Below are 26,838 nucleotides of genomic sequence, written 5' to 3' on the forward strand. Positions count from 1 at the left end.
AATTTGGCTTGAAAAAAATTCTCCATTTCTTTCTTAGATAATTTTTTTCATCAACACTTGTAATATTAGCAATTTTCCATATGTACGTTACACTTCAATAAAAACTGTCTTTTAAAAAGTCACTGTGATGCCACCAAGCTTCAAATATTGTCTCATTTTATCTTAACAATAATTATTTTAAATTATCATCACTGAACTCATTTTTATAAAGGGGGACACTGATACAGGTCACAGCTAGTACATGGCAGAGCCAAGCTTCAAACTCAAATCTATCTGATGCTCAAATCCATGAAACCCAAACTAAAGGGAATTCCAAAGTTAAGCATGCCCCTAAGATTTCCCTGATTCAACTTTACTTTCTCTCTGTGAAGGTCTTCTACCTTTCTCGTCTTATATTCTCACTCATTCCTCCAGTGCCTCCCTTTATCTGGGGAGCAACGCCCAAGAGTTTAGATATTGAAGCTTTGCATTTAGTTATTTCTCAGAAGTACAGTCTTTGTTCTGTCTACAGAGGAGGAAAAAGTGTACGTTTTCCCAGCTGCTTTCCATGGAGGAGGGATCTGAAGGAGTGAGTGCCCTTCCTTTGCTGTGCTAATTGGCAACCTGGGCACACTAAAGGCGGACAAGAGGGGGCCTTCGAGTGAAAGGACATGGTGGGGTCTGGGACAGGAGGGTGCCAACGGTGGAACAGCAAAATGGCTACCTAGAGGATCTGGAGCACTGGGCAGCTGGTGATAGAGGAAGATTCAAGGGAGACAAGAAAAATGGGGCCACCTGGATAGAAATTATGAGAAAGAAAAACACTAAAGGGAGGTATTTGTGAAAATGGGGCAAATGATATAGCATATCAAACTTCAGTGGGGGAGGGTATAGCTCAGTGGTAGAGCACATGCTTAGCATGCATGAGGTCCTGGGTTCAATCCTCAGTACTGTCATTAAATAAATAAACAAATAAATAACTATACTTCAATAAAAAAAGAATGCAAAATAAATAATAAATCTAATTACCCCCCCAAAAAAAAATCCAGTCTCATCTCCCCCGAAGCAGCCTCAAAGTGGATTTGAGTGCTCATTTTATTTTCTCTGAAACACAAAATACTGAAATACGTAACTATTACAATGAAAATATTTGTTCACACACCTCCTAAAATCAAATACTGGTGCACCCCACACTTCAGCACAGACACTGTCACTCGGTGATGAGCCCCACCTGAACTTTGCAAGAATTCGCAAACCAGAAGCATTTTTATTTGCTTTACATGGCTTATGCGACCCTTGAGAGCATTAAAGATACCATTTAAAAAAAAAAAACCCTTTTTTATTTTTATGAGTCAAAAAGCAGCATGCAATGACCCAGTCAATTTCTGTGGATGTGTCTGGTGAGCCGGTATGGTCCTCATATGCTCTCTCCTTTATTACTCAGATGGACTCACTCCGGTCCCATAATTCTTTGCTTTCTAATAACAAGCATAATTCTCAAATGCTCCTGATCCTGTGTGTGCTTTCCCCTCCAGATCTTTGTTGGTATATTGGCAGAAAAAAAAAAAATCCATCACTCTCCAACCACCCCCTGCCCCCAATCTGAAGCTGCCGTTCTTTTCCAACTGTGATTTCGGCTCTTATTAATTACATGTATCTTTCAGTAAGTCATACAGCTCTGGCTCTCATTTGTAAGATGAATAAAATGATTTCTAAGATGCTTCCAGCTCTAATTTTTTCATATGCTAAAAATTTCAGATTCTATATTTTAATTTTTTACCTCAACTCCCCTGAGCCAAAAACGTTCACTAATATTTCCTGGAACACAAGCATTTGATTCCTGAGTCGCTGGTCCACATTTGGGGACTCCCTCTGCTTAATATCCACTGTTAGTTCCCATCTGTGCTAGGGAAGTCAATCTCCCTCCCCACAGCCCCCACCTATAGTCAGTGGAAGCTTGACATACCCGTGTCACCTCCAGTTTCCCTGTACACCCTCCTTCTACAGCCACAAAATGCAAGGCTTTCCTGGTCTTTAGTCTGTACAGCTCTCAAGTTCCGGCCCATCACCATAATTCCATACAAGTGATGGTAACATGTCACAAAATCCTATAAAAGGTATAAGAAGCAAACCTATTACCTAGACAGTGAAAGAAGATGTTTAGGCTATCTGTCTAGACGCACGATGTTAAGGGAAAATTCATTCATGGCTAATGCAGCCTGTTGGTTATGAGTGAAGAAATTTTTAAAAGTACGCAGACCACAATATTCCAAGATATTTATAGCTCTCCCTGGCTGGTGAGGCAACGAAGTCTGACTCACCAGGAAGGATGACAAACAGCTCTATCACTTTATAACCAAGGGAACTCAAAATAGCAACAGACCAGAAAGTAGGCAGATCTTTATTAAACTGAAGGAGGCTTATCTAAAATAGTCTAAATAGGGATGTTTCTGAACTACTCCCAGGTTCGGGATGATGTGAGGAAGCCCCAAGAGATGCCACACACATTGGCAGCTTGCCTGCCCCAATAACCGTGACGCCTGGTACTGGGTTCTCATTGTACAAAAGCCATGGTGCTCACCCTTAGCAGAGCCATCCATGGGCCAGGCCCCAGCCCCAGGCCAGCTTGAGGTGCAGCCCGTGGTGAGAGGAGTTTTCCAGATGCACATTGAAAGAGAAATCAAATATGCACAGTTCATTTTGTTTCAGAAAACCTGAGTGCTTTCCTTCTTGGTACTTTCATGCTCCTTTTTACGATGGGTAATTAAGCCACTGTCAGTTTCCCAAATGGTACCGTTTCAATCTCACAAACATTAACTTTATTTCCTCTCAGGATGCTGAGGCACATATTATGACATTTTTTAAATACCATAATAAATAATGAGATGTTTCACGCCATCCATCATAAAACAAAATCGGAGATGAATAGGAAAAGAAGCCCAGCTCTGGGCCATGTGTTTGCAGCAAAGTTTCTTCATCTAAACCTAGGGTGGTGATGTCCACAGATGGGTAGGAGAGGCCCGAAATACTACAGAAGCAAAATTAAGTGTAGTGTCTTCTTCCATAGCTTTCTATCATCATTAGGTTTTTAAAGGAGTCTCAGAATATTAAGAATCACTAACCAGAGTAAAACTGAGGGATGGTACCCCTAAGATCAGTCAGTCAGTCCTAATGTGCCCTTCACTCAGTCCAGCTCTGACCTTGGGAGGGAAATCTATAAAGCAGTTAATGTGCAGGAGTCACTAGATTCTTAGGAATGCATTTGACTTTTAGTGAAAATAAATCGTAAGATTCAACTTCATATCACGTAGTTCAAAAAATAATATACCTAGGAATACATTTAGAAGCAAAGTACGAGATATAGATAGATAGATAGATAGGATAGATAGATAGGTAGATAGATAGGTAGGTAGGTAGATAGTTTATTGAGTCAAAAAGGAAAACTTGAATAGTTTCACAAGGTATGTTCCTAGATAGAAATACTAAGCATTTTAAAGATCTCAATTCTCATCCCCACCTTCACATTAATGTATAAAATAATGCAATTCCAATTTAAAAAACCCAAAGGAATCCTTTTGAAATTTGACCAGGTAAACTAAGGTTTTCTGGAAGAATCAATAAGAGGAAAACTAAAAGCAGTTTTTAAAAGTATGCATGAGAACTTGAACAGATTCTGAGAGTTATTATAATGCTGCAATAATTAAGATCAGTACAAGACACAAACACTAAGAGAACAGAAAGCCCGACAGCCCCAGACTCAGCACAGACAGGAACAGTTACTCCAGAAGCCTGCTGTACAACTAGCTACTCAGGAAAGCAGAAGTTGTCTGAGATCCCTACCTCAGGTTATGCACCAAAGTAAGTTTTTTATATGAAATCAAAAAAAGAAGAGACGTAAAGAAACTGGTGGAAAGAAATTACTTAAATTTAAAAATACAGACGATCTCTGAGTAGGGGAGGTCTAAAGCCAGAAGAAAAGCTATACAACAAAATGAGGGTAGTTAGACTATGTTAGAACTTAAAACTTCTATATACCATAAAGTGTAAGTGAAATTAAAAGGGAATGATAAGAGGGAAAATATTTTCAGTGTTTTCAAAGTCTTAATTTCATACTGATTAATTTTAGATTAAAATTTGAGTTTGGCACATAGAAAACTAGGAAAGGTGGAATCAATTTAACGTACATATACACCACACATACACATACAGATGCTGGGAAGAAATCTACAAAAAAAAAATTAAGTTTGGCAATAAGTATGCACCAAAAACCTTAAAATATATATACACTTCTATTGAGCAATTCCACTGCAAGGAATTTATTCTAATTAAAGGAAAGCACTGATGAACAAAAATATGTACAGCATTATTTTCATTATTATAGTAACTTGAAAAGACAAAAATCTCTGTAAATATAATCATTGTTCAAATGTAGGAAAAATCAAAGTCACATTTTCAGGTATAAAAAAGAATCTATTCAGTGTGATAAAAAAATGTAAGTATCAAATTTACATAGGCCTGTTGTAATTCAACACGGTGGCAATGACTTCTCTACGAAACACATTACAGAGAGTTTGTTTTGCTTTATGGTATTTCTGGCTATTTTCGATATTATTTTATTTTGTAAGACCGGGAAACACTGAAAGCACGTGGAAGATCTCTGAAATCAGTCAACAAAGCCTCTACGCCAGGGTGAAGTAGGCGTACCCAGAGCAAGGCTCTGAGCGACAACCATTATACTTTCCATGAGCTGACTGGAGTAGAAAACATAACCCTCCCACAGGATGAAAGACACGAGTCTTTACCGGTGTCCTTGCATCAGAGCCCTGTGTGGTCAGGCGTAACGAGGAACACCTGCCAATTCTGCTCCAGCAACTGACAAGCTTTAGAACCTTCTTTCACTTGGAGTCTGCTGGCAGTGTAACCATGCTGAGCATCTTCTATTGATTCCCAGATCCACTCTCCCCCCACTTCTGGGCCCTGCTGTCCAGCTTAACATGGCTCCCAGTCCTCTGACTTCTCTGGGTTTGGATAAGGGGAGTGATGACAGGAGACCAGAAAGCAAGAGAAGAAAATCAAGGCATTTATTCCCCCAGCTCCCTGCCCCTGTCAGGTCCCTGTGGACTGGCTGCGTCTCTCCCCTGAAGGCCATAGGTCCTGTTGGGCAGGCCTCTCCACACCCCTCAGCCTGCCTCTGATGTTCTGGGTTTCCCAGAACCTTCTCCTGGCCCCTCCCCTTCAGGTCCAGGGCTGTAAACCCTTCTTACTATTACTAGCCCAGTGCTGCTCCATCTCTCACTGCTTTCCCCAAACCCTGCCCACACCTTTGTAAATAGTCCCCAACCAACTCTCAATCAAATCATCCTCACCTGATTCCAGACAGGACCTTAGGTGATACAGTAAGAGCAAATATAATTATCCAAAGAAAAAACAAATATGGCAAAGTGCATTTATACTTCACAAAGCAAAAGGAAAAAGTGTCTTAATACAGTTTAGAAAACGTTTTCTTTCAAGTTTCTGATAATAAGTTTAACCCCATGTTATCTTTATGGTTTCATTATTCTACAATACCTAGATCCTTTAATTTCCAGTCCTTTTTTCCCAAGATTTTGGGCATGTTACTAACCCTTAAATAACCCCCGTGTACAGGACAGAGGATGACTAGACTAGAACACAGGTTCTCTATTTCTCACAAGACACAGTGCTTTTGCCACCTCACATTGAAAGGCAGATATTTTTCTTTTAGGTTCCCCTTGTATTGATTCATAACACACCTTTTCACTTGGCTGTGACTGGGTTTGACTTTGCTCCGAGCTTCACAAGGTAGTCAAGTTTATTCTTTCCAGATGTTTCTGGTCTGCAGCAGAGGGACCTCAACTCAAGTGAGTTGATTAACCATTTAAGGATGTCAAGATCCCATTAAAAGATTCTTCCTAAAAAAAGCAAGACTATCCCACAAGCTTGTTTCATTGGCAAGCTCCTGTACTCAGAGGAGGAAAGACAATTCTGAGAAGAACGTGGGGTCTGTCCCTGATTGCCCCCAGCCCAATTCCGAGGAACAGGAGGAAGAATGCTCTTTTCACTCAAAATTGCTCTGAGGCATCCCAGACACAACACAGAACTGCACTGATAACAACATATGAAAGGACAGCACAGGACGTGGGAGAAAGTGACTCTTGTTCACTTGAGCAGAGCAATTCACGCACAGCAGTGAGTTAACACTGGGGTCCCTCCCTGCATGGTAAGCTGTCAAATGCAGCATCTCCGCAAGACCCCCGAGTGACAGCTCTGGGGAGTGCTAGTGCTCCTCTCAACTGGCCCACCACCTACGTTCCAAGAGCTCACAGATCGGCAGTGGAAGTGTCCTTGAGGGGGATCACAGTGTCATCAGGATGGAATCAGTGGCTCCAGTGGGAGCCAAAGGCTTCAGCGGCCAAGTGTCACAGCTACAGGCGATGCTGGTGGCTTTGGCGGCGGCAGGAGACAGCATCCTTGGCAGCAGGCACCAGCAGCAGTGGTCAGCTGCCCCCGTATGGCTAAGAGGCCTCTAGAAGCCATAGACTAAAGGGACAGCTTCCCTTATATCAGCTCTTTCTTTGTATCCTTGAAAAAAAAGTAAGTTTACTATATTAAGTGATCTCCCAAGGCCTCAGAAAAAGATCACTGAACGAGAAACTCTGAAGAGAGGGAAACACAAGCAGTGGCAAGTCCAAAGAGGCCGAGGGCAGCACAAAGACAGTGAGAGACTCGTGATGGAAAACACCATCTCATTCCCAGCTCTGCCAAGGACTGGGCTTCGATGCCGACAGCACCGAATTCCAATAGCGCACTTGAAATATGAATGCTGGGGTCTTGATCTCCCATTTCACTAACTTAATGAATAATGCATGCCAGAAAAAAAGAAAAAGCACAGAAGATGTTAAGGTGTAAGACTTCAAACACCTAGAAATGTTTTAGATCTAATTTTTCTGTTCGTAGGCTCCACACAGAGCGGCAATTCTTACTTATTTCCCTAGGGGCAGGCAAACCAATGGAAATACCACAAAATGTCTTAAGCTACAAGCCAAATGCTTCTAGGACTCCAGATTTCTCAACTACAGCGTTTAAGGAAATCACAAGGAAAATGTTAACTTCCTCAAGATTAGCAATAAATGACAAAGCAACCATATGCTGGTATCGAGCAATGGGGTAAAAATAAGTTTCCTGCAGGCATGGGGTATCTTCTTGGATACTCCCTCCCCCTAAAGTGTATCAGCAGAGTAATTAGCACTACAAGGCTCTGGGAGCACTGTAAGTCAGCCGCAGTACCGCCACCCCTGGGAGCTGGCTGGGGACCTAGATGCCTTCTCCAGACAACAGCCAGCCTTCTTTCTGTCGCAAGGTGTCATTGTGCCATCAGAACCCACCCAAGAGAACTGTTATTATTCACCGCTTCCTCCCTCTCATCCCCCATCTCATCCAAGACCAGAGCTCTGAGAACACACATCCCATGAAAAAAAAAAAAAAAGAGAGAGAGAGAGATAGTGGGAAAGCCACTGACTTTCAGTGTAATTAATTACACTGAGAGGTAATTACAGCTCTCTTCTGAGCTCCTGGAAATGGAAGAGGACAAGCACAAAGACTAAGGAATCTCCATAGAGGTATAAATGCACCAAAATACTACTTGAAGTATATTGAAAAGCCATTTACGACATTTATTTCCTTCTCAACTGAGCAAATCCTCATCTTACAAGGAAGACTGCCATAATACACTGGTAGGGACAAGAGATGACCAAAGTCAACTATGAGAAGGAATTCACAGGATTCTGGTTTTTCATGAAAGCAAACTTCAGTACTTTTCACCAAATTGTGCTAGATCATGAGAAAGACAACTTGGGAGGTGGTTCGATATTGCAATTAGAAGCATTCCAATTTTAGAAAAATCCAATGTAGGCAAGAAGAATGAAATAGCTTTATATATTTTCACTGAGCCTATGAGGACTTACAGAATAAAAACTAAGTACTGCAGAAAAAAATGCTATGACGTAGTTGATGTCTTGAGGAAGTCACAAATTGGCAATAGTGTCAGTGAAGGCTAAATGCAATCAGGTTGTAGAACTGAGTCATATGTGTGTTCAATCACTGAAAGTAATTTTATGATCCTGCAGGAAAGCCCATATATTACTAAACCACCCCAACTTTTATCCTCTTGTGTCTATCAATGAATAGGAATGAAGTATTTTTGTATAACCAAACCAACTGACAACACACACACACACACACCCTAAGACAATCAGCAAAACCTAAGCCTGTACAGGTCATCTTCAAACATCAGGAAGATGAAGAGGTTTCACGAGAGATACATACAGACACACACACATACAATTAAAATATATCATCCTCTCATTTTTTTTTTAATTTCAAGTGACCCCTTCATTTAAAGAGTAAAAATATCTAGATTCCCATTCTATTTGAATATATTCAAGCAAAGCTCCTGGGAAGGTCTCCCGAGAGTTAGACCACTTTAAAATTGGCCATGCGTTAAATAAAGCTCTGTCTAACAAAAGTGAGAGTAACTGATATGGTAACTATGCAGTCACTGTGCACAAGGTTCCTGTAGCTTAAAAGCACTACTCAAAGAGAAAGAACAAATCAGATTACAGCCCTGGGGACTCACACTCTGCCTCTTCCAGCAACCCTGCCGGCTCACACAGGCTTATATGCGGGCCAGCCACCTGCTTCCTGAGGCATCTGTAATCTACCTTCTCCATCAGGTCCCCAAAGGTTCCCCTACTTTACACATGTGCCCCCCCTTCATTCATTCCACTGCATTCACCTTTCATCTCTAAGAGATCCACTAATGATATGTGTGCAAAAGTTCACTGTAACAGAGAAACCAAGAAGAAAAGGCTTCAGCATTACATTTTCTAATGAAACAAAAACTCAAATTCTCAGAGTCTACTGAGCTAGAACGAATAGCCGTTGCATCAAGAGATTCATTCCTGGGTGCCCAGCTTCTTTTCACATTACCTGCTTCAGTGTACTTCAATCCCACTTTTTCTTCTGTGTCTTTTGTCTTCGGGGGTGGCCAGACAGCTTGGAGTCGGCCAGGAGTCCTATCATCCTGCTCAGTGGGGCTGTGGTCAGGCTGTTGAAAAAAGTGGACAAAGAAAGGAATCAGTTAAATGATATGTGGCCAGAACTACCCATTCCCGAGAACAAGCGTGCTAACTCTAACTCTAAAGTTAATTTCAGTAGCCAGTTGCACACTGCCCTCATTCACGGTAACTGAAACGTGTCACTACAGTACGATCCTCTTCCAGAAATGTAAAGTGATCAGTTGGCGTGAAAACAAAGACTCAAGGCCAAGTATTGCACAACCTTCAATAAAGTTTTATCATATAACTTTTTCTTAAGAAAATCACAAATATACTTTAAGCTATAGGTACAAATGCACTATAAGGTTACATTTATAGGAATGTTTACAAATGTATCCCAAACAACTCCAGAGTTATTTATAATAGAAAGACCAGTTCTGCATTTTCCATAAACATTAGGTATAGGCCAAGATACACTTCTCTAGGCAGTCCACATTGATCATTTCAATTCTTTTCTTTCCTACAAAAATAAATGAATGAGATGGCTTTCACATTCAAGGTATTTTTATAGGGGTTGATTTTTACAACTAGGAGAATGCTATGTTTTATTTAGTTTTTAACTGCAACCCAAGATAATTTTTCCAAAGACCTTTAAATTTAATGTTTTAACTGATCAAATATTTAAGAGGGAATGATAATTGTATGCCAAGTTCATACTAAACAAGAAGTTCTATTCATTGCCCTTACGAACCTTTAAGTTCCATAGGACAGGTGTTTGCTAGTCTTTACAAATTACCTGAAATTTTAAAATAATAGTAACAGCTGTCATTAATTAGATGGTTACCATTTGTTAACTTCATTTAATCTTCACAACCATATAAGATGAAGGTTATTTTCTTCATTTTGCTGACGAGGAGATTGAGGCTCAGAGACAATCAAGGTCACCCAGGCAGGAAACCACAGAATTAGAATTAAAACCCAAGTCTCATACAAAAGCCAGTGCTCAATCAATTAGGAGGCCTTGAAACCAAGGCAGAACATTTTAATCACATCACAGACATGTATTTTGCCAAGTGGCAGATTTTCAAAGGAAAAATACAGTTTTCACAGAGATATAATTAAGTGGTGGGGAAGCCTGGGCTGTATTTCCATATTGCGTTGATTCTTCAGGCTGCTTGGTTTTTATAAGAACATTTACTATTAATGATTAAACTCGGAGCGGCAGTTTCCCTTTCTGACCTGTACATGTTTACTTATACCCTTCTTACAACAATCCAGAAAAATATAAGAAAGAAAATGCTTCTGTCCAACTCTGCACTCCTTACAAGAACAATTTGATTATAATCATCTTTCACCTAGAAGAGGGTCACTAACAGTAGGGAACTGGGATTCCCCTCGACAAGAAACCTGAAAAGAAACACAGCAGCCTCACAGTTTATAACAAAACCCCAAGCCCAAAGCTACGTACGCTTTTGGAATCCGAGGGGCCGTCCGCCGGCCGTGGCTTGGACCGCTCAAACACAGCTCTTAGAGATTCCTTCTCATGCTTCATCTTGCGCTTGAGAGCTTCTAGCTCAGAGGTGTCAGCTGTGGTCCCCTTCTTGGGGGGACGGATGAATAAGGCTTTAAAGGCCTCCAAGGCAGTCTCCGGCGGCTTTGGCTTCACCTCTCCACCCTGGGAGGGGGCTCCTCCCGGGCTGCTCTCACTCTCCTGGGGAGCGCTACAGCCCATGTCTTCCCCGCTGGGCTGCTCAGGGTCTTCTGCCTTCGGTTCTGCTTTGGGAACGTCGATGCTGAGCAGCTGAGAGAGCTGCTCCAGGAGAGTGGGAGTGGCCTTCGGATCATCTGTTTTCTCCCCAGTCTTCACTGTCTGAGGCCCTGCCTGCGCTAAGGACCTCTGCACAGGCTGAGTTAACCTGAGCAGAGCCAGGTCCCCATCCTTTGGTTTAATTTCAGTGATGGTCTCCCCACCCTCGGCTGTCGCTCCCTTCTTCAGCACGCGGAACCCACTAAAAAAAGCTGGAAGCTGGAAGGACCTCTCTCCAGGGACTTCTTTTTTAGAAGAGGTCTTCTCAGTGACATCAACACTTGCGTTCTGGTCTGATACCACAGACAGAACTCTGGAACCTTCTTCATCAGCTTGGCCTTGGCTGGGGCTGTGCTTTGTCTGAAGGCCAGCATCCTCAGGTTCCGATTTGCCACTTGTCTCTGGTGGAGTCCCTTGAGGAACTTTTGCACAAAGCTCTGCGTCACCCCTTTCTCCAGTGTCAATATTTTCCCCATCATCTCCTGGCTTTTCTTGGAGCGCCTCAGATGGTTCAGATAAAAAGACACCAGGGGACTTGGGGCCGGGAGCGTTGCTTCCCTCTTTCGGCTCCTGGCCTCCCTCATCAGAGTCGGAATCACTGGTGGTGTTCACCAGGGTCCCACGAACCAAAATGACACGGTCTCTGCTCACACTCAAAGGAGTGAGTGGAAGCAGCTCTTGACCAGGGAGAGAAATCTCTGCCTCCGCTTCTCTCCGACTTCCCTCCGTTTCCGACTCGGTCTCTACCCTACCAGTCTTCTCATCACTTCCGAGGTCAGGTGGGGCCTGAGCCTCTGCCTTGCGCGGATCCGGGCCACAGCTGGGCTCAGTCGGCTGAGGCGTGGGATCCACGACCAAACTGCGGAAGGCTTTCAGCACCGCATCCTCCTCATCAGGCTTCACAGCTTCCAATTTACTCGTAAACCCAAACAGGGATCTCATAGAGAACTTACTTAGGATCGACTGGGCCATGTCAAGCCTGGCTTCGGGTTGTCCTGGTTCCGAGCCATCACTGCCATTCAGAGCGCTACCAACGTCCTCCATGTCACTGCAGTGCCCTGGGTGGAAGTTCTGACTTCTGTTCCCTTCCCCTGCTTGCTCAGCTTCTCCACTCCATCGGCTCTTAGCTTCCAGGACGGAGAGCAACAGGACAGGCCAGTAGGGCTGAGCCGCAGAGCGAGCACACTTGGCCCGGCTCGCGTCCCTCCCAGCCCTCCTTCCGGCTCGCGCGGTGATGGGGCGCCCAGGGCGACTGCAAACAGTCCGAGGAGCTTTATGCGCAGAAGCCGCGGAGGCTGCGCACCTTACTACACACGGCCTGGGGAGGCTGCTCCTCGGGGACTTCCGTATTTATTCCCGGGGACAAAGGGCTTTTTGTCGTCGGGGAAGTCAGCCTGCCCCCAGGCATCCCAGCCCAGGACTTGCCACGAGCTCCGCCCCAGTGCCGGCCGGCCCTGCTCCTGGTCTCTTTCAACTTCCTCCCTGGTGAGCAAGTGAGGCTCCACAAGTGCTGAGCCGGCAAGCGGATCCTGACAGCCCTCAGCACCCCCCGGAGCTGCCCAAGAAATTCAAAAGTGAATCAGAAGAAAGTGACTGGCATACTTCTCACCGGCCCTTTTTTGCCACCTAAATCATGGTCAGAAGCCTGTGCCATCCAAGCCAAAAAAACACCAAAAAACAAAACAACAACAACAACAACAAAAAAACAGCAGTGCACACAGACCCACAGCCACATACAAAGCCTAAAGCAAAGAAATCAAAGAAATAGATCATCTCAAAATGCCGGGACCTTCAAAAGCAGTTAATTTACTGCCGTTGAAGCTTTTTTTTTTTTTTTTTTTTTAAAGTTTTTTCTTCCGCTTCCCTGCAGGTTTCATCTGGAATGCAGATTTTAGCTGCCAGAGCTGGAGCAGGAAAACCAACACTACTGGTTTCAGGTTACTGCTGTTTTAGCTTAGCTGGGTGTCTCCGTGCTCTACAAACAGGTACTTAGGCAAGCACGCCCACCACGCCCAGTGGTCACCAGCCTTAGGGTGGCAGAGTAAACAGCTCCGGCCCGGCAGGAATGATAACCCTCCACACTGTGCCAACCTCCGGCTTCTGCTCAGCAGCTCTGACTTCCTGGCTTTCTTAGCAATCTTGCTGGCCAAAGGGCACCCCTCTCTGCTTCAGCAGTCCAACCAACAAATTGAAACCTGGCATGATACACGGAAACACACAACCTGCCTTGTTAGGCAAAGCACTTCATCAGAGGTCCCCAAGGAGCCACATTCCCCGAAGGGGCCAAACATCTGAACAGTCCCTATCAGTCAGGTCTCTGTCACAGACCCAACTTGCCAAAAACAGAAACAGGACGGACAAAACTACCACCAAATATCAGCTCAGTGTAGTTTCCAACACTGATTATATGCTGGGAACCTGGCAGTGAAGGGCATGGAAAAATCACAGCTCTGTTTCCTAGCTGCATAGCTGCCTCTTGGGACAGCTTCCTGTCGCACCTGAAGGTCTCGGTGTTTTTCAAATCCCATCTAGTCAGCAGGCATTTAGTAAGCACCTGGGATGGACAAGGCACTGTGCTGGATCGGGAGAGTCAAACTGGCTTAGTAGTAATCATGGCTTAATAGCAATCACTGGCTCTCTGAGTGAAGCTGCAAGAAGATTGAGCCGCAGAGTTAAATGCAAACAGAAATTTACTCTGCAAAAAAGAAGCTGTAGCCACAAGCAAAACAACTGTCTTGCTTGATCTGCAGCAGGGAATGGCTGTAGCTCCCACACTGATAACTTGAATCATGTTCCCCAATAAATATTAATACTGAGAAACTCTGATCTCAGTAATAAATTTCTACCAATGTGTTCAAAAGAAACCCTCACGCAAAAAGGGTACATATTATTATATCCCATCAACCCCTGTGGGAAAGATAAGTCAGTACATCCTAATCCCTGATTTGACCTTATGTCTAAATGGGTAGTTCCCTGTTTGCTCCTGATCAGTGTATTTTGGGATTATTAAATAGGTCACACTTAATCAAAAGGCCACACGATAACACACAGGAAAATTCATTGGTGCCATTTAAGTCTCAGAGCAAACTTCCTGTCTAGAGGAAATGCCCATCGATAAAATCACACTTCTGCTTCAAGAAAGAAGAAGAAAGGAATCATCACACCAGATCGCAAGATGGGTCTTCTGAAGAACTATGCAGACCAGCTGATACACGAGAGAGGGGAGGAGTCGGGGCACGTACTTGGTGCTTTTTAACTGAGAAGACTCCAGTTTCTCAGGCATCATTATTGATTTCCAGAAGATTCCCAGAACAGCTTTCCAAGCACTTTCAGCAGATTTGGGCAAAATGGGGCACAAATTGGAAGAGGCTGGTGGCTCTTCCATGCTCCAGCATGGAGTGGAATTACAAAGTTTCAGCACCCTCTCCGTACCCACAGACACCAGTACAATTTCACGGAAAGTAGGGAGTCTTGGGTCCCAGCTCCTTGGCTCGAGGTAGGTAAGGTATTATTAGGTTCATTTTAAAAGTTAAGCAATGATGGCCAAGAGAATGCAACTGACCAAAGCTGCATGGCCGGTAAGTGGGGAATGCTAATAATACCTGACACTTACGAGGTGTTTACAAGCACGGTGCCAGGTGCTCCACGTATATTAGCTGATGGATACACATAACGATTAGGTTGGTATTATTTTCTTTTTCCTGTTTGGAAACTGAGGCACAGAAAGATGATGTGGCTTGCCCATGTTCACAACATCAGCGAGTGGTGGAACTGGAACTTGAATCCAGGCAACCAGGCTCCAGAAGCCACAATCACTCTTCTGCAACCCTGATCTCTGCTTCCTGCCACAACAGGACTCCACGCATGCCTGCGTCTTCAAGTGTGTAGGGATGTCAGCCCAGTCAGTTGGTGGTCTCTCCCTAGGACATGTATTGTACTTTACCCTCTGAGATGATACAGAAGACTGACTTCACAAAAAATACACATATGAGAATGACCTTTCTTTCCCCTTGTAATTTAGGGGGAATGTCTAGAGGGGCTGCTTAGAAAAATCAGGCAAAAATTCCTAGTTGGCTTGTCTCCTGGTCACAGATGAGACAGAATCATCGGAACTCAAAAGTATCAAGGGGCTTTCCAGCTTACCCACACAATTCGCCTTCATTTTGGAAGCACAACTATCACAAAGACGCATCCATCCAACAATCGTTGTTAAGCACCAGCTCTGTACCAGGCTCCTGGAATATAAAGATGAAGAACTCCAGCCCTCCGCCTTGGTGAAACATGTAGTTTAATCGGGGAAATCAGCCAAGAAGGAGGCGACTCCCTGTTCACAGATGTAACTACTTCATACCGCAGACTCAGTCTAAATAGCAACAGGTGGACCCAAGGCAATTTTGAACGAGAACAGGCAGTGGCCATGTAAATACGAAAGTGAGTAAGAGCAGCATGGTGGTTTAAAGAGAATTGAATAGTGACTCTCGGACCCCTGGTTCTCCGGACCACGAGAAATGGTACTACTTCTGGCCATCTGGGGAATGAAAAAATGTTTCAGACCATAGTGTTCATGTAAGCAGCCTACACATTTGACCTTAGTTGGGTGGTCTTGAAAAATAAATCTATTTAATGCTTTAATAACCTCAGGGGGGAACATCATCACTTCTCTTGGACATTATTTCTCTCGGTTTTGTTCTGTGACACATACTTATTAAGTACCTACTACACAAAACCAGCGACAACCGAGACTTTCTCCTTCACAGCCTCACCTGATTCTCTTTCATTCTAACCTCAAGATACTTAGGAAACTCTCTAATAGCTACACCTGTGCAAAAGGCCAGCAACCCCCCCCCTTTTTTTTTTCAGAAATGATCTACCTTAGACAACTAGTTGAAACAAGCATGATCAATAGCAGGTAGAGTTTGACCCATGTGTTGTTCTTTGTAACTATTTGTTAAAAACAAACCCAGCTACCTGAAAACTGAACATAGTATTTGTGTGGAGAATTTACTACCAGTGAATTGTCCGTGTTCCTCCCATCACACCTCTCAGATTGAGGCTAGAGCTAATTATACCTCCTGGCAATAAGGACATTAGTCCAACAAACAACACCTAGTGAAATAAGCCTAAAAGAATGGCTGCAACAACAAAAAGGCACCTCATCTCCTGGATGAGGAGGAAGCAGCAGAACTTAGCTTCTTGATGCCCAGAATGATTAAAGGAATCGGCCTTACAAACTTTTTAAAATCCATTTGCAGAAATTGGACCCTGCCTACAAGAAAAACTTCCTAAAGCCCCCCCTTGTCACTCAGCTTAGATAATCCCCTCCCATATTCTCCCAAAAACTCAGCAAGACAAGGGAAAAATAAAGTAAGTGAGATGAATTTCATGGTGTTAGGCTAAATAATTCTCCTGTTTCTGCTTATTCAATAACCTTCAAGTTCTGGGCCTGATTTTAATGACTAACTGCTTCCAGCTTCTGGGGGTTCAGCTAGGTTCATGTAATGATTGCTTGAGAAAAGTAGAAAGGAGTTCAAATTAATAAGGGTAAGTAAGAGGGTAGAAACTATTTCTGTGAAAGAAAAAAGTTTAGAGCAATGGACCGGGAAAAGTAAGAGAACTATGACTAAAGATGTGAGCGGGGTACTGGGTGGAGGTGGGTTTGGGGGGTTCAGGAGGTGTGTTTTGACTAAATGAAGTCTGACACAAAGAGCAAGCTCCGGAGAAATGATGACATCACAAGTACCCAAAAAGACATACGTTAAATGAGAGGAGTGTAAGATGATGGAAGAAGGTGGAGAGAATCAAATTTGGGGAGTCTGAATGGGACTTTAGAACTACTAGAAGTCAACCAGCTCGGCATTCTTGTTTTAAAGATGGAGACATCTGAAGTCAGAAGACGCTGAGGAACTGGTACCCCTTCACACTGCTCAAGTGCAACAGCCAGATGGGAAACGAGGGGTCCTCACACCCCTCATCACATCCCCCTACCGCCTCGGCATGAAGTCTTACCTCCTTCCTGATCAGCATCCCCTTTACGCTCACTTTCCGCATCTTCAAAATGGAGCCAAATGAAAGACAGAGCTGGAGACCTCCTTAGGCTTCTCCTTCCCTCTCAGGCTTGGAGCACCCTCCCTGCCTTCATGGTGTGGATTCCCCCTGCCAACTAATGCAACACTCAGAGCAGCTCCTCTGGGTCAGCCTAGGAGACGCACACAGCTGTTTTTACTAATTGATTAAAGAGAAAACAGGCTGCACCTGCCTATGGCAAGGCCAGGGCTCAGGGATTAAGGCTTTTTCCACAGAGCAGTGTGAGTGCAAAATGTTTCTAAGACCGGCTCCACTGAGCAGTGTCCCAAGCTTCTGTGGAAGTGGGTTGAATGTCGGTAACAGAGTAGAAGACTCGGAAAGGCAGAGGAGAGGCCCAGGCATACTCAGGGCTGACGACGAGAAGAGAGCATCACGTCATCTTGCAGTGACGGAGGAGCCAGGGCAGCGTGCACAGTTAAGAACCTGGCCCTGGGTCCTGGGCTCCCGTCCTACTCTGCTCCTGCAAGAAGCATGACCTTGGGCAAGTTACATAAGCAACCTGGGCCTCAGCTTCCTCACCTAGAAAATGTGAAATAAGAAAAGTACCTACTTCATGGATCATGGAGAGCATTAAATCAACTAACCTGTATTTTACACTCTCAGCAATGCCCTCGCATAGTAAGCACTGTATGGATAGGATAGATTTTCATAGCAAAGGAGCGACTTTCTTAGAGACATCAACCAGCATCTAACAAAACTTTTCTTTAACCTTGTCAATATGAAGCAAGTATTTACTGATAAACTGACAGCCCAGGCAGGAAGCTGCCCCTCCCAATTCCCTCCTACGCATGCTCTTGGTCAGAGGAGCCATTTGGTCTGAACAGGATTATTCACGATAGATAAGCCTACTAAATACAGCTTCCCACGCCACATCTGTGCCACAAGTGCATTGAGCTCCAAAGAAAACTCAAGGAGCCCCTTTGGGGGTTTCAGGGCCCATGCTCTCTGGATGGTTTCTTTCCATCTGTATCACCTGAAGAGAGCAATTAACGGGTTCCCGGGTAGCCACTGTCGAGGGTGACAAAGCTCACCTGTTCTTTATTACTTTTCCTGTGCTCTAAGATGATTTTTTTAAACCAACTCCATCAGTCAAAAAAAAAAAAATCCATGAATTTGGATTTTCTCCTGGAAATCCTCTTCTCAGGAGTCTATTGACACACGCTGATGCTGTGCAGTCCCTTAGCAACTGTGATGTCCCCTCCCTCTAGGGAAGGGCGTGCCCAGACAATGGCTGGCCTGGGCATGAGCCCCCGGCGTCAATAGTTGAGCAAGGACCATTTTGGGCTGTTTTTAGGCCAACTCATTATACTTCAAAGGCTTACGTACTTCATTTAAAATGTCCTTATTTTTACAAATAAGAAAATCAAGCTTGAAATAGTTATGGCATTACTGCCTTAGGGTCTTACTGTCAGTTATTCCTAAGATTGATTCCACCAAGCAGTACCTGAGTCCTTAGAAATGGACTGGATGTAGATGATGAAGTAAAGTATTATAAGAGAGAAAAGGAAAGGCTGTGACTTAGCTGTGGAGCTGGAGAGGAGGGGGAGAAGGAGTGTTCTTTAAGGCACAGAATTTCCTGGGATATGTTTTTGAAGAGTTTTGAGCTTTTCCCAAAAGAGTAATAGGATGTCCCACATACATGACCACTACAGAAGGCACGGAGTCCGTGGAGAAAGCATGTCATTGTGGCTAAAAGTTGTTCATGATACAAGCTTTAGATGAGGATCTGGAATCTAATAAACCACATATGCTTCTTGCTGCCTGAACTCTCCTTCTTCCTGACACTGGCTCCACTGTGACTGGATATCTTTTTCTTGTCCTTACTTAATTTTTTTTTAAGTAAAAGTTATCTTGAGAATATTAGTTCAAACACCAAAGATCTAGTTATCATTTTAAAATTTTTTTTTTTTTAATTTAAAGGAGGCAAAGGAGAAATGAGGGGAAGATGAGGATTTCCCTAAAGGAAAATGAAGGCAGGTGAGAACATCATGAGGGGAGAGGGGCGAGAGAGCTGGCGTTGTTTTAGGGGGTCACTCTGTTGTCCCAAGGAGGCACCAAGCTCAGTTCTTTATGCAAGTTTTCTAGTACCTTAATCCTCCCCATAGCTCTATGAGAAAGGGGTCACTGACGCCAGGTTGTAGATTAGTGCAAGTGTCTGTGATGCTGGAAATGTTCTGTATCTGTGTCATCCAATGCAGTCCATACTACCCATGGCCTCTGTGCACTTAAAATGTGGCTAGTGTGACTAAATAACTACATTAAAAAAAATTTTTTTAATTGAAGTACAGTTGATTTATAATGTGTTAATTTCTGGTATACAGCATAGTGATTCATTTATACATATATATATATTCTTTTTCATTATAGGTTATTACAAGGTATTGAATATAGTTCCCTGTGTTATACAGTAGGACCTTGTTGTTTGTTTATATATAGTAGTATCTGCAAATCCTGAGCTCCCAATTTATCCCTCCTCACCCACTTTCCCTACTGGTAACCACAGTTTGTTTTGTAACTATATTTTACATTTTATTTAATTTTAATTAATAGTCATACGTGACTAGTGACAACTGCTTGGTCACTGCCTTAGATGTTAATACTGAGGCTCAGAGAAATGAAGTCAATTCTAAGATTACACAAGCAGTGAGTGGCATACCCCGGATCTGCTCTGGATCAACCCGATTCTTTTCATTCCAATAAGTCAAAAAAACATGGAGTTTTGTAACATTTTCTTTCACATTGAAACATCAGAATGGGGGCAAAATAGATCACCCAGTTACCGGAACCAATTTGCCACAGCAGTTAGAATTTGCAGAGAGCAGAAAGGACACATTATGAGCTCTGATCTGCTAAGTAATGATTCCTGAAGTTAATACTCACATCATTTAGTCATTTTAAGAGACAAATATGGAAACCAATGTAAAGGCATTAAAATTATAAAGGAGAAAGTAAGCTAGGCACTATCACAACTATGACCCTATTCTTTTTTTAAAATTATTAGGTTAATGCCTAGATATTGTCTTTCTTTTTTATATCTAGAAATAATAATTTTTGGTTGCTGTTATGTTTGGAATCTCATTTTTTAGTTTTATTTTTTATTGAAGTATAGTTCATTTACAATTTTAGTTTCAGGTGAACAGCAAAGTGATTCAGTTATACATATACCTACATATATTATTTTATTGTTTTTTATGGTTGAGTAATATTCCATTGTATATATACACCACATCTTCTTTATCCAGTCACCTGTCGATGGACATTGAGGTTGTTCCTATGTCTTGGCTATTGCAAACAGTGCTGCTATGAACACTGGGGTGCACGTATAATTTTTGAATTATACTTTTCCCTGGATATAAGCCCAGGAGTGGGATTGCTGGCTCATATGGTATGTTTATTTTTAGTCTTTTAAGGAACCTCCATACTGTTCTCCATAGTGGACGCACCAATTTACATTCCCACCAACAGAGTAGGAAGGATCCCTTTTCTTCACACCCTCTCCAGCATTTATTTTTGTAGACTTTTTAATGATGGCCATTCTGACTGGTGGGAGGTGGTCCTCATTGTAGTTTTGATTGATATTTCTCTAATAACTAGCGATATTGAGCATCTTTTCATGTGCCTGTTGGCCGTAGGACCCTGTTCTTAAACACAGTTAAAGAGAGAGCAAAGTAAAAAGAGGAGGAGACAAGAGCTATGGTTTTGGAGGGAGATGTGTTTGGGTTCAATATGGGACACTAGCTGTGCCACTTAGGCAAGTTCTTTGGCTGTGAACGAGTATCTACATGGATAAAACGGGGAAAACAATAACTGATAGGATTGTTCTAAGAATTCAGTGTGATAATATTCCTAACCCAATGCTTGCCTGATTTACCTCAGACACTTAATAAATAGTGGCCATCATTATTATGGAGCATATGTAGTTACAGGGATCAATGACCTGGGGGAGAGGAAATCACCTTCCCATGGTTTTGAAATATATTCACTATTGCCTCCATTTTGCACATCATTTTAATTGGGGATTTAAAATAAAACAAGTATATAGAGAGCACTACTGTCATTTTCAACACTTTAAAAAATACCATGAAATATTCTGGAGAAATGTTATAACAAGTCCCTGGAATCACAGTCATAGCTGGAAAGGGAAGTTTATGACGTTCATACACAGGACATTTAAGGAGTAGCTGCAGTTTTTAATGCAACTGAGAAGAAATAATAGTAATAAATCAAGACGGCTTAATTAAACCCTGTTAAAGTCAAAAGGCAAGAGACGAATAGATGGGCCCTGAAAACTGGAGCCATTGTTAGCACAGGAGTGCTCTCAAACCTTCTCTAGGCAAAGGCTGCTGCATTTCAGATTTTGCATGGAGCACATGAGATGTAATTTTAACCACAAATCCCCATCTCTATCCCGGAGAGGAAAGAAAGAAAATACTTTTCTGAAACAGACACATGGAACATAAATGATACACGTGGAAGGAGACCAATGTTTAAAGAAGCGATGGGAAGCTCGCAGCACTCCAAGTCTAATGAGTGCGGACAGCTCTGAGGTTCTGAGACAGAAGAGGGAGGCTGCAGGCGATGGAACTCATTCAAAAGGAGCACAGAAGCGATCATTTGAATTGCAGAGACGCCAAATAAAATATTTCAGTGTGATATTCCAATTCATTTAAATTGAATTCATAGACAAATTCCTTACCAATTTTAGGAAACTCAGCCCTACTCTGTGTTCTCTCAGGCTCTGGCAGCATAATACAAAGTTTTCTCCATGTAGACGCTTCAAGAGTGCAAATTTTACATAAACTGCTATTACAGCTCATGTCAGAAGAGACAAAGAGAAAATAAGGACAGTCAGTGTCATCGTCATCAAAGAAAAGCAAACTGCACAGTTTCAGTAACCATTAAGGTGTCCAATGGTTAAGACAAGCCTATCATTCTTTTTGTTGTGTAAAGAAGTCTGAGATGTTACTCGATTTGTCATGATCTTGCAGTATATGGAGAGGACAGGTAGATGCCAAGGGAAGTGTGAGAAATGGCCGAAGAACTTGAACTTTATGATTGGCATAAATTAGGATTCCTTTTAAAATGTGATAACAACCTTCCACGCCAATTTCAAAATTGGAACTAATCTGAGAGAGATAATCAGTTGAATTTCATGGGGTTTAGGAATAAAATCAGATAACTCTTTTCCAACTGCTTTATCATGACTTAAAGTGGTGAGCAGTTTGTAAGAAAAAAAAAAGTGATTTTTTTTCCAGTATGATCAATAATGTATCCCTTCCAATGTTCTTTTCACCTAAATCCTTTCTTGTACATTTATCATCAGGCGGCAGACACATGATCTGTGTCTCTTTCTCTCTCTTTCACGCGCATACACTCACACATGCATACTCACACATACAAACAGACCTAGTCCTGCAGAAAACAAGCCACTTTGGTATTTCTGAGTTTACTTCACCTGCAAATACAAGCCCCCAGGCTGTCATGAATATGCTAGTGATTTGGGGAGTCCACCTGTGGCCTTGAGCGTTAAGTGACAGGCTCTCACTGGCTTCCATGGAAACAAGACAGGGATGTAGCCCTTTCTAGGTGCAAAGGCACTGCCTCAGAGAGTGCTCTGCATTCATTCTTCGCTATCGAAGCTAATTTACGCTGTGGAGTCTGCCATTTAGCAGAGAAGGACCAGGGAGCGACTGAAATCTGCTCATGTTCCCATCGGGGTTGCCCCATTTTTTGTAAAGACCCCAGGTCTGCAGCATCTCAAGTTCCATGTGAGCAGTTGCAGACTCTTCACTGGATTGAGTTCTGGGGGGTGATTTTGCTTGTGGTTCTAACTTCTAATTCTGAGCCTGGTTCTCAATCCCTCTTACTGAGTACATGAGCTAACTCATAGCCATTAAATAAATTTGTTTCTTATATTAAAAACAAAACAAACAAAAAAAGCATCCAAACTAGTAAAGAGGCAGAGAGGCTTAACATTTAAGCATTTGGGTCCAAACTCAGACAGACCTGAGTTCAAATCCTTCACCTGACTTTACTGAACCTCTCTCCTTATTTGTACAATAGGTATAATAATACTTCAAAGGGTGGTACCCGGCAATTTAGGAAGGAATCAATACATGGAAATTTTGTTGCTTGTTTAGACACTTAGGGTTGGGTGTGAACTTGGTAATTATATCCTTTCATTCATAAGGTGCAATTACTTGGAACCCAATGCTGTGTCCTCCCCAGACATTTAAGCCAATTCAGCAAGGAGAATTCCAACAGGTGAGGTGATTCAGATGATCCTTGGAAACCAGAATCACCAAGAAGAGTTCTAAGTCTATGTTTGAAAAGCTGGCAAGCAAAATCTTACTTTAGAATTTATGCAACCAATATAGACTTCTACGTACTGCTTACCTTTTCTGCTTTCATACTTTTTGTCCAATCTTAGGCCACACGTCTTTACATCTCTTTGAGTGTCTTTTTCTACCCTGCCCATGTCCCTTATTTCCAGACACTTTACAAACCATCCTCCATGGTAACATTCCTCTCAAGTGGAATCTTTAAGAAACTGCTCTTATAATAAGAAGTTAGACCCAGTTTGCACTGTGGTCTGTACAGATTCAGTTGCTTTGATACATCTGGTTTGTGGTGTACTGGAAACCGAGGAGCATAGCAAATGATTGTTCCCAGTTTGGTGGACTATAAGAAACTGCCCTTTGAGAAATGCACACTAAAACTACAATGAAGTGTCACCTCACACCAGTCAGAACAGCCATCATTCAAAAGTCCACAAAAGATAAATGCTGGAGAGGCTGTGGAGAAAAGGGAACCCTCCCACATTGTTGGTGGGAATGTAGTTTGGTGCAGCCATTATGGAAAACAGTATGGAGATTCCTCAAAAGACTAAAAATGGACTTTCCATATGATCCAGCAATCCCACTCCTGGGCATGTATCCAGAGGGAACTCTAATTTGAAAAGACACATGCACCCCCAATGTTCATAGCAGCAATATTTATAATAGCTAAGACAAAGAAGCAACCAAAATGTCTACTGACAGATGGCTGGATAAAGTTATGGTATATTTATACAATGGACTACTACTCAGCCACAAAAAAGAATAAAATAATTACATTTGCAGCAACATAGATGGACCTGAAGACTATCATTCTAAGTAAAGTAAGCCAGAAAGAGAAAGACAAATACCATATGATATCACTTATCTGTGGAATATTTTAAAAAGACAAATGAACTTATTTACAAAACAGAAACAGACTCACAAACATAGAAGACAAACTTATGGTTACTAGTGGGGAAGGGAGTGGGAAGGGATAAGTTGGGAGTTCGAGATTTGCAGATACTAATTACTACATATAAAATAGGTAAATAACAAATTCATACTGTATAGCACAGGGAACTACATTTAATAGCTTGTAGTAATTTGTAATGAAAAAGAATATGAAAATGAATATATGTATATATATATGACTGAACTATTATCCTGTACACCAGAAATTGACACAACATTGTAAACTGACTCTACTTCGATAAAAAAATATCAAGTAGACTGTTCAATGTTTTAATATCAGTATGACTAACATATAATCAATATAAAATCAATACAAAGAAAATTATGCAAAATTTTAATGTAAATAGAGATATTTAAATGTAGCTCTGAAAATTAATTTTCAAAAAAGGAAAAAAAAAGAAACTGCCCTTTAAGGCTGACTTTGTAAAGTTCATGCTCTAAATGGGTGCTCTGGGGTGACTGAGAGTTTATCACGTAGAGATGCTACCCTAAGGCAAGTCACACATTTGGTGATTGGATGTGGCCCCAAAATTGATACCTAGGGTAGCCAGATGTAGTAAAGAAAATACAGGACAACCAGTTAAATTTGAATTTCACACAAACAACAAATAATTGTTCACTCTAAGTCATATTTAGGAACTTCATGACCTAAAAGTAGAGCTGACTGAGCATTGGGTTTAAGCTTTCAGGAGCTTTGTAGGTCACCCAGAATGGTCTACAGGATCTGCTGGAGCAGGCTGGTCACCCAGACAGACGCTCTCTGCACGGCAATCTGACTGACATTCAGCTGAGTGGCCCCAGGACAGCAGCACTGGTTGCTTAAACATGAAATACATACCGGTTGGTAAAGAGATGCTGCTGGGAGCCGCCCTAGTGTCTACCCTACACCAGCACCCCCTCCTGCCACTCCCCTGAGGAACCCTCGGAGTTTCTCATAATTCAGTAACCAAAAGATGAGTGTGACATGCAACATGGACAGACCTTGAGGGCATCATGCTAAGTGGAATAAGTCAGACAGAGAAAGACAAATACAAATACTGTATGTTGTCGCTTACTACGTGGAATCTAAAAAAAAGCCAAAATCATGGAAATAGAGAACAGATTGGGGGTGAGGGGTGAGCAGAGGGGGAAATGAGAGAAGGTGGTCAAAAGGTACAGACTTCCAGTTGTACGACTGAGAAGTCCCAGGTATGTAACGTACAGGATGGTGACTCTAGTTAACAATACTGTATTGTATATTTGAAAGTTGCTAGGATAGTCGATCTTAGAAGTTCTCATCACAAGGAAAACGTAACTCTGTGAGGTCATGGAAGTGAACTAAACTGATTGTGGTGATCACTTCACAGTATACGCATATATCAAATTATTATGTTGTACATTTGAAACCTATACAATCCTACATGTCAGTGACACCTCAGTAAAACTGGAGGGAAAAAAGCATAGCACGGGAGAAACAGTGGTATGAGCCTTCAAATAGAGTTAGGAGACTATAAATTTTGGTTCCGCTGTCAGAGGGGGGGTCATCGTTCCTCGTATTTAAACAAAGATACACATTGAGAATATTAAGATGTATTTGCTTTTTTAAAAATAATTTCCATTGTTCTTTGTATTCTTTTAAATAATTTCCATTCCCCTTATGTAACACTGCTTGGGTTTAAGAGTCAGGAAACTTCGTATTAGAGCTAAAAGGAGCTTTGATCTGTGCCTGTTTGTCCTGCTCTGTCAACACACACTTGACAAAGACACTGAGGCCCACAGAAGTTAAGCAGGTGCCCGGAGCCCCCTGGCCAGTTAGTGGCCGGGTCAGAAGTACAAGTGAGGTCACGGAGGAGAGGTCTCCGTCTCTTGGTCTAGAGCAGAGGTGGGCAAACTGCAAGTCTGACCCACTGCCTGTTTGTGAATGGCTCGTAAGCTAAATGTGATCTTTGCCTTTTTAAATGGTGGGGGAAAAAAAAATCAAAAGATGAGTAATATTTTTTTCTTATGTGAAAATTATATGGAATTCAAATTTCAGTGTCTGTAGACTTTTATTGGGATGCAGACACACTTACGTGTGCGTCTCCACGGCCGCTTGGTGAGCAGGGTTGAGTGGTTGCCACAGACACTGTGTGGTCCCCAAGGCCTAAAATATTTCCTCTCTGCTTCTTTACCAAAAACATTACTGTGCGGCCAAGCAAGGGGCCCTAATCACAGCCCCAGCTCGAATGCCAGGGGCCATGCTGATCTGTGAAGACCAAAGCGCCTCCCCCAATTATTAAATGCTTTAGCTGTCACCCCTACATACTAATGAAAAGCTGCATATCCACCAAGAAAGGCTGATGAAAGTAACTTCTCGATGATGACACTGCAAATCAGGTTCAAAACAGAAAACAGAGCAGCTCTGTCCAACATTTAAGGCTGATCAAAACATCCCACAGCAACACATGCCTCCCTGACCTTAGTGTTCAAAGAAAGTCCCTGTGAGCTGGTAGTGGTGATCACTAACAGGATGCAAACTTTTACTAAATCAGTAATCCTCCCAAATGGACATCTTACTTAGAATAACAGTATTCACAACACAGGGGTCAAATTGTAGTGTCTGAAGAGGGGGAGGGCTGGGAGGCGA

General features: G+C 42.4%; 1 protein-coding gene across 4 annotated transcripts in view; it reads right to left on the reverse strand.

Annotated features, from left to right (window-relative positions):
- Positions 1 to 26,838, reverse strand: part of FMN1 (formin 1) — a 397,658-nt gene that overhangs the window by 261,588 nt on the left and 109,232 nt on the right. For 3 of the 4 annotated variants that reach the window (XM_032481561.1, XM_032481564.1, XM_032481565.1), the window contains one exon: positions 8,986 to 9,103. In XM_032481561.1, coding sequence (XP_032337452.1) covers positions 8,986 to 9,103 — 118 coding nt within the window. Of the gene's footprint in view, positions 1 to 8,985; positions 9,104 to 10,521; positions 12,630 to 26,838 lie in introns of those variants that run through there. The other variant, XM_032481562.1, reaches the window with a different exon arrangement.

Source organism: Camelus ferus, chromosome 6, assembly GCF_009834535.1.
Source record: "Camelus ferus isolate YT-003-E chromosome 6, BCGSAC_Cfer_1.0, whole genome shotgun sequence".
NCBI lineage: Eukaryota > Metazoa > Chordata > Mammalia > Artiodactyla > Camelidae > Camelus > Camelus ferus.